We start from the raw sequence: 8,112 nt of genomic DNA on the forward strand, positions 1-8,112 counted from the left end.
GTTCGTTCCCGTCTTCTTCTTCTTCTTCTTCTTCTTCTTCTTCTTCTTCTTTCTCTGTCTAAGTTGAAGTATATGTTGTTGATGTTTGTTTTTTCGTTGGAAATTTGACCCCCCGGTTTTCTTTTTTTTTCTTCTCTCCCATGCTGTAATGTGACCAGAGATGTTGCCATAGCTATCTATCTATATATCTATATATATTGTTATAGTGTGCCAGCAGCGTCACCCCCACCACCCACACTCTGTCCCCTCCCCCCTCACCACCCCTCCTTCTTATCTCCCTTCCCGCTCCGTCCAAAGCCCAGTCTTTGAGGTTGCGCCGACACCCGCACCACCCTCCCTCCTCACCCCTACTCCCTAGTCGGCCCTCTTTGGTCAGCGACGCGGCGTCACCCGCCCCAGCTATAGGAACACGTGCAGTTACGTGATGTCTGCCACAATTCCCGTGTTCGAAACAGCCGAGCACAGCATGTTGGAACATCTCCCGTGTGGCGGCCTGTCTTTCAAGTCGTTCCCCTTCTCCCCGTTCACAAACAGGGCTGAGCTAGATGGCGGGACTTCAGAACGTAAGCTAGTGAGAATTTATGCTAATGCGAACTTTGATCAAGCCGGCTAACAGGCCCAGAGTTTTATTGTCCTGTCTCCTCAATCTCTTTGTGACGTAAACGGGTGAAGTTGTCATCATAGAATGTGTATAGACAAGTGGGTTGAAGTAGCGAATCAGATCATTCTGTAGCTTGCATTAGTATACACAGTATGTTGGGGGAAGGGATAAAACCAGTCAGCACAGCCACTTCTTAGCTGTCTCCCAGAAGAACTGACTGACACAGGGTGACTGACTGATCAGTGATGTGAGGAACAAGGAAATCCCTGTTGGGCTGTGTGCTGCTTTAGGTTTAGGGTGAACTTTTACTATGTGCTGCTTTAGGTGATGGATGATCTTTTTACTGTGTGCTGTATTGTAAAGTAAACACTCTATAAAAACCACTCCATGTGGCCCTGCTATTGATGTGAGGAGAGAGTGAGTGAGTGCATGATTAGTTGATCCTATATGCCCCTGTCTGCTCCCCTCTCTCTCTTCTATCAGAATCGAACCACACTTTCAGTTTTTACAACTTGGCGTCGCCGACAGGATAGGCAGGTAGAGTGATTTACTGACACAAAAGGCAGGTTAAGCAGTTAGTAGGACTTAAGCAGCACACAGCCAGGTAACACAGCCCAGTAACAGCCCAGACATGACAACCCCAACTACAGTGGCGCAGTTGTTTCCCATGGGGTGGTACGTAGCACCCACACTGCCAGTATTCACTGGTGAGCCAGGCAAGATGTCGGCTGAGGACTTCATCACTGAAGGGAGGAGGGTCCTGGCTGCGTACACCATGGGAGACGAGATGGCTGCCTACTTCATCTACAGCCATCTGCAGGGAACCGCACGCAGGGAGCTGATGCTGCGGGACCTGGAGGAGACCAACACCCCAGAGAAGGTGATCAACATTCTGCTGGGGGTGTTCGGCGACGGGCGGCGTGTCACCACACTGCTGTCCACATTTTTCAGCAGGAAGCAGTTGCCAGAGGAGTCCACCTTGGACTACTCCCATGCTCTGTGCAGCATGGGGAGGATCATCCGGACGAAGAGGACTGGGGCCCTCACCGCTGAGATGCTGAGGGACCACTTCATCGATGGCCTCCGGAACCTCCTGCTGAAAAGGGAGCTGCGCCGCGTAGTGACGAGGGAGCCACACACCACCTTCATCCAGGCAAGGGATGAAGCCCTGAGACTGCAGAGAGAGCTGGAGGAGGACCAACAACAGCAACAGGCCAGGGAAGAGACAGCACAATTGGGTGACAAACTGTTGCTGTTAGAAGAGAGTAATAGGTCCATACAGGGGTTAATGTCAGATTTAGTCGGTCAGAGAGATGGGGCTGTGTTAGGGAAAAGGGCCTTGGGTAGGAAGAGAAGGAATAGACGTAGGAAAGGTCAGTCAGTGGTGGGAAATGGGATTTCCCCAAAGGTGGGTAAGGTTCTCCCCAAGGAAAAGTACCGAGATTTCCACAATGAGAACCAGAGAGACTTGCCCAATAGTCTCAGGAGGCAGGATCCGAGTCTGAAAGAAAATACTCCAGTCAGGACAAGGGTTGACTGTGAGGATGATCCTTGCCAGGGTGAATGGGTGCTGCTGCCCATACCACCTGATCCAGGTGTTCCTAGTACATGTGCCACAAGGGAGGGCACAGGTAATGGAGACTGCCAGGATGCAGTCAGGTCTCCAGGAGTGTCACACAGACCGGTGGTAACTGGTTTGTGTGAAACTGGCACCAGGTCTCATCCGAAGCCTGGGGTGCATGGGACATGTGCAGGTGCCATGGTCCCAGCTCAGACTGACAGGGTTGGGAAACTGTCAGGGTCAAGCTGTAGGATTAGAGCTAGGGACAGGAGTCGTGCAAGCCATCTGGCACTGGCTGGAGTTGTTGCTGAAGCCTGCTAGGGGAATGTTGGAGATGAGGAAAATTGTGTGTGTCATGCTATGTTGTTGTGTGTCTTTTTCCTCTGTTCCAGGGCTTGTGGTTGTTGATTGTGTCAGCTGGAACACTGTTGATTTTTGCATTGTGTAGCTCCCCGTTTGATTTTTTTATGTATGCCTTTTTGGGTTATGGTGTTATGTACAGCTTTATCATTTTGAAATGTATTCTTGGTGGTTTCTTTTGTCCTGTAATGTCTTCATTTTCACATGTTTATGTTTCTGCTAATTTTTGGGTAAGAGAACTAATCTCCCCATTAGCATTAATTGATGATGGCATTGGTCAGCATGTGGTCAGCAGCAATGAGGACATTGCATTCAAAAGCCGGGGGTGGGTGTTATAGTGTGCCAGCAGCGTCACCCCCACCACCCACACTCTGTCCCCTCCCCCCTCACCACCCCTCCTTCTTATCTCCCTTCCCGCTCCGTCCAAAGCCCAGTCTTTGAGGTTGCGCCGACACCCGCACCACCCTCCCTCCTCACCCCTACTCCCCTAGTCGGCCCTCTTTGGTCAGCGGACGCGGCGTCACCCGCCCCAGCTATAGAACACGTGCAGTTACGTGATGTCTGCCACAATCCGTGTTACGAAACAGCCGAGCACAGCATGTTGGAACATCTCCCGTGTGCCGCCGTCTTTCAAGCGCTCCTGTGGCGACTTCAACAACAGTGGTTTAGCTAGATGCGAACTTCGAACGTAACAGCAAGTTTTATTGTCGACTTCATCAAGCCGGCTAACGTACCAGAGTGTTTTGTCCTTCATCATAATTTGTATAGAACGGGGTGAAGTCATCATAGAATGTGTATTGACATGAGTTAAAAAGTGGGGAAGAGATCATTCTGAACTCATTAGTCACACCCGCTTTAGGGTCAGAAAAACCGACTGCACAGGGCACTTCTTGCTGATCCTCAGAAGAACAAGGAACAGGTTTGGCTGTGTCGTGATTGTGAGGGGAACTAACTCTGTGCGGCTTTGTGTGCTGTCTTTATGGTGACGTTTTAAAGTACACTCTATGAAAAACATCTTCTTACTGTGTGTGGTAAAGTGAACATGAGTATATAAATCCATTCCCATGTCCCCTCTATTTTTGTCAGAATCGAGCGACACTTCATTTTTACAATACTCTTATCATCTCATATCTTATTTATAGAATCGAATCAAAATTTTTTTTTTTTTTTTAATTTTTAGCGCGCCGACAGAACAGAGGAGCAGATTTACTGACACAAAAAGATGGATTGGGATTGTCTTTCATCAGTACATTGCCAGTTTTATCCAGTACAGTTCATATTGACGATGTGCAAACAGTGCCCAGTTTATTATGGGTGAATAACGTGACCATCACTTAATTCGATTCGTAGTTGTGAGTCGTTAAGCTCTCTCTATCTTCCAGTCACTTTGAATGCGAGGGCCTGTTCATGTACACCAGGGGAGATGGCTGTATTCTTCTACAGCCATTGCAGGTGACGACCAGGACTGAATGGACCGGAGAACCAACACCCAGAGTTGATCACATTCTGTGGTCTGTCTCGTCGACGTCGCATTCCTCACTACTCTTCCTTTCCCCTCAGCAGGACAGACAATCGTCAGAGGAGTCCCCGGCACGCCATGCCTGTGCAGCATGGACAATGCCGCCTGACGAATGGCTGGCTACCGCTGAGATGTGAGGTCCGCAAATTTCCGATGGCCTGCAGAAACAAAATAAAAAGGGAGAAAAAAACGAGAGAGAAGAAGGGGTGGGGCAACACGCATCGGCAAGGAGAAGCCGAGGACTGCAGAGAAGGTGGAGGGAAGCGAGAACAGCAAGAGGAAGGGAAGGGAAGACAATGGTGTAAATGTGGTGTAGAAAGAATGGTCCAACAGGGGTAATGTCAGAAAGAGGTTGGTGGTCAGGAGAGGGCTGAGTAGGAAAAGGGGGAGAAGAGAGGAATAGACGAAAGGTCAGTCAGTGTGAAAGGATTCCAAAGGTGGGTAAGGTTCTCCCCAAGGAAAAGTGCCGGATTACAATGAGAACCAGAGGACTGCAAAGAAGTTCAGGGGTAGGGGAACGAGGCTGAGGAAGAAACCCAGTCAGGAGCAAGAGATGTGGGATGAATTGGCCGAGGAGAAAGGAGGAGGGCCCAGACCACCGAATCAGGTGTGCTAGGAAATGGCCAGCAAGAAGGAGGGGAAGAATGGAGTGCCAGGAGCAGCAGGTCTCCAGGAGTGACACAGACCGGTGGTAATAGGTGTGTAAACTGGCACCGGTGTCCAGAACGGGAGGGGAAGAAGAGTGTGGTCCAGGGGCCCAGGCAGACTGAAGGGGTGGGGAAAGACAGGAAGTGTGGTGTAAGGGAGGGCAGGATCGTGAAGGAGGAAGAAAGGTGGTTTGGTGCTGGAGCAGAGGGAAGTAGTGAGAGAGGAAAAATGTGTGTGGAAGTGTGATGTGTGCCGATGCTCTGAGAGGGAGAGGAAGTTGAATAAGGTAGGGAAACACTGTTGATTTGCATGTGTAGTCCACAGTAGAATTGGTTTGGAGTATGCTTTGGGTAAGGGGTGATGTAGAAGCTTTATGATTTGGAAATGAGGAAGGGTGGTTTTTGTCGTAATGTCAATACAGTAAGTTTCTGGAATTTTAGGAGAAACAACCAATCACCATACATAATGATACATGGCATGCAGCGGGAGAAGCAGAGGAGGACATTAGGTTCAAAAAGCCATGGGGGGGATTATATTCCAGCAAGGGCAAAACCCCACACCAAACTTGGCCGCCGCCCCGGGGGGCGAGAGGGGAGACACAGAACCCAAGGGCATAATACCGAGAGAAAAGGTGATCAAAATACCAAAAGTCCGTTCCAAAAATTTTCATTGAGGTTCGCGTCGGACAACCTCGCTACCCCCTCTCAGAATCAACGCCAGGCGATCCTGCCAAGGCCCTACGGCCTAGAACGCGGGCACCCCACAGCTAAGGAAACAGTGGAGATACGTGAGGACTGCGACAATTCCCGGTCAAACAGCCAGCGACAGCAATGGAAGATCTCCCGTGTGGCGCCTGCTTTCAGTCACCCCTTTTCCCCGGACACAACGCACAGCTACAGGGGAGTAGCAAGTCGTGGCTGAGACTGGCATCGCTAACAAACTGATCAGCCGCTACCGGCCAGAGTTATGTCCTCTCCTCACTCTTGTGACGTAAAGGATGAAGTTGTACATCCAAAATGCCTATACAATTGAGTTTCAAGAGGAATCCACTCCTGTAGCTGCAATTATATACACACAATGGAGGGATAAACCAGCACCAGATCTTCCAGCGTTCTCCCGGAACTTGAGTGACATGGGATGATATATGTCATTAGGGGATTTAGTCAAGTAATTCTTGGCAGGGTGCCCGCTTAGCCGTGGGTACTTTTTAGTGTCGTTTAAGGATGGATGTACTTACTTGTGCGTATTGAAAGTAAACACTCATAAACCTCCATGTCAAACTGGGATGGAGAAGAGGATGATCACACTCACGTGATCCTATATTGCCCTGCTTCGACTGGAACACTTTTCATTGTTCTGGTGCAGAATCGAACCACCCCTCAGTTTACAATATAATTATATAAACTATTATGTTATATATAAGTATAAACATTTTAGTTTTTTAGCTTTGTTAACTTTGTAGTGTCTCATGTTAAGATCAAAAACATGTAGGACTAGCACTTTTCAGTAAAATAAAGAGGTTGGAGGTTCAGTTTTAATTTGTAGTGTCTCAAGGCTTTTGTTCTCCGATTTGTTCTAGTTGAAGCAGAGTGCAACCACGTGCAGCCCTATAAGTATGTAAAAGTACGTGACATTACATTAAAGCTTAGTCTAACTTGTGTCTAAGGTTATCAATTAACTTGTTTTCTAGCTTATCAACCAATGTTTTAAGCTCTCTCTCTCCAGAGCATTTCAGCTGCGAGAGTCTCTTGTATCACACATTTTGTGAGGACTTGTGATGCTTATCTGATTGATGTATTGATTATTGACCAAGGCCTTGAATGAATAAAGTACCCCAGTCTTATTCTCAGTCTCAGTGTAAGTCTCTGTCTCTCTCTCTCTCTCACTCACTCTCTCTCACTCACTCTCTCTCTCTCTCCCCCTCTCTCAGACCAGACAGACAATCGTCACGAGGAGTCGCGCGCCAGTGTAATCGCCTTTCTGATTGGACACACTGCCGCCATGACAGTGTAATGGCCGCCTGGCTAAGCTGTCCTGAAGATACCGGTTTGTCGCGCAATCTTCCGTCTGCTGAAGAAAAAAAAGTAAAGAAGGGACGAAAAAAAAGGAAGAGGAAGAAGAAAGGTGGTGTGGTGGAAGGGGAGAGATGGCCGAGGAAGAGAAGGAGGAGGAAGAAGGTGAGGTGGAAGGGGAGAGATGGCCGAGGAAGAGAAGGAGGAAGAAGAAAGAAGGTGTGGTGGAAGGGGAGAGATGGCCGAGGAAGAGAAGGAGGAGGAGGAGGAAGAAAGAAGGTGTGGTGGAAGGGGAGAGATGGCCGAGGAAGAGAAGGAGGAGGAAGAAGAAAGAAGGTGTGGTGGAAGGGGAGAGATGGCCGAGGAAGAGAAGGAGGAGGAAGAAGAAAGGTGGTGTGGTGGAAGGGGAGAGAAGGCCGAGGAAGAGAAGGAGGAGGAGGAAGAAAGAAGGTGTGGTGGAAGGGGAGAGATGGCCGAGGAAGAGAAGGAGGAGGAAGAAGAAAGAAGGTGTGGTGGAAGGGGAGAGATGGCCGAGGAAGAGAAGGAGGAGGAAGAAGGTGAGGTGGAAGGGGAGAGATGGCCGAGGAAGAGAAGGAGGAAGAAGAAAGAAGGTGTGGTGGAAGGGGAGAGATGGCCGAGGAAGAGAAGGAGGAGGAAGAAGAAAGAAGGTGTGGTGGAAGGGGAGAGATGGCCGAGGAAGAGAAGGAGGAAGGTGTGGTGGTAGGGGAGATATGGCCGAGGAAGAGAAGGAGGAAGAAGAAAGAAGGTGTGGTGGTAGGGGAGAGATGGCCGAGGAAGAGAAGGAGGAAGGTGTGGTGGTAGGGGAGATATGGCCGAGGAAGAGAAGGAGGAGGAGGAAGAAGGACAGTGAAGGTGAGAAGGAAGAAGAGGAGGGGAGGAGAGTCAGTGAACAGAAAGAGAAATCGGTTGGGAAGGATGTGGAAAGAGGAAGGGGGTGAGCATGAGGAGGAGGAGGAAGAAGTGGAGGAGGGGGATGAGGGAAAAGGAAGGAAAAAAGCAAGGAAGGAAGGAAGGAAATGACTAAGGAGAAACAAGCACAGGAAGATACAACACAAACCCATACGAAACAGTAAAATGGCGGTGAGAAAGAGAGGAGGAAGAAAGGTTGCTAGAAAGAGGATGGGCGAGACGGATTAATCCGGAAGAGGAATGGGAATAAGTGGATACAAAATGAGGAGGGGGAGGGGAGGGGGAGAGGAGGAAGAGGAAGACAAAGAAAGAAGAGGAGGCATATATACCACGAAGAGAATAGGAGTGATACAAAAAGAAACAGAAAAAAGATAGTTTCAGTTTCTCAAGAAGGCGTAACTGCGTTCGGACAAATCCATATCCGCTACATCAGAACAGAACAGCCAGGCAGATGCCTGACCAAGCACCATAACCCAAGGCG

General features: G+C 49.2%; 1 protein-coding gene across 1 annotated transcript; it reads left to right on the forward strand.

Moving 5' to 3' along the window:
* The first annotated feature begins 320 nt into the window (after positions 1–320).
* On the forward strand, positions 321–5,610 carry LOC143275740 (uncharacterized). Its single transcript, XM_076580016.1, has 5 exons — positions 321–1,866; positions 2,318–2,508; positions 3,941–3,974; positions 4,500–4,648; positions 5,398–5,610. The coding sequence occupies exons 1-5, from the start codon at positions 1,233–1,235 to the stop codon at positions 5,608–5,610; spliced, it is 1,221 nt and encodes a 406-aa protein (XP_076436131.1). The 5' UTR covers positions 321–1,232.
* The last annotated feature ends 2,502 nt before the right edge of the window (positions 5,611–8,112 follow it).

This window comes from Babylonia areolata, chromosome 31, assembly GCF_041734735.1.
Source record: "Babylonia areolata isolate BAREFJ2019XMU chromosome 31, ASM4173473v1, whole genome shotgun sequence".
Classification (NCBI taxonomy): Eukaryota; Metazoa; Mollusca; class Gastropoda; order Neogastropoda; family Buccinidae; genus Babylonia; species Babylonia areolata.

What these genes read in the sequence shown, in the direction of transcription:
- LOC143275740 (XM_076580016.1), top strand. Translation starts at nt 1,233, where the DNA reads ATGACAACCCCAACTACAGTGGCGCAGTTGTTTCCCATGGGGTGGTAC. An exon ending in ACTGTTGCTGTTAGAAGAGA is followed by an intron (nt 1,867 to 2,317) that starts GTAATAGGTCCA and finishes AACTGGCACCAG; the next exon opens with GTCTCATCCGAAGCCTGGGG. An exon ending in TGTTGGAGATGAGGAAAATT is followed by an intron (nt 2,509 to 3,940) that starts GTGTGTGTCATG and finishes CATGTACACCAG; the next exon opens with GGGAGATGGCTGTATTCTTC.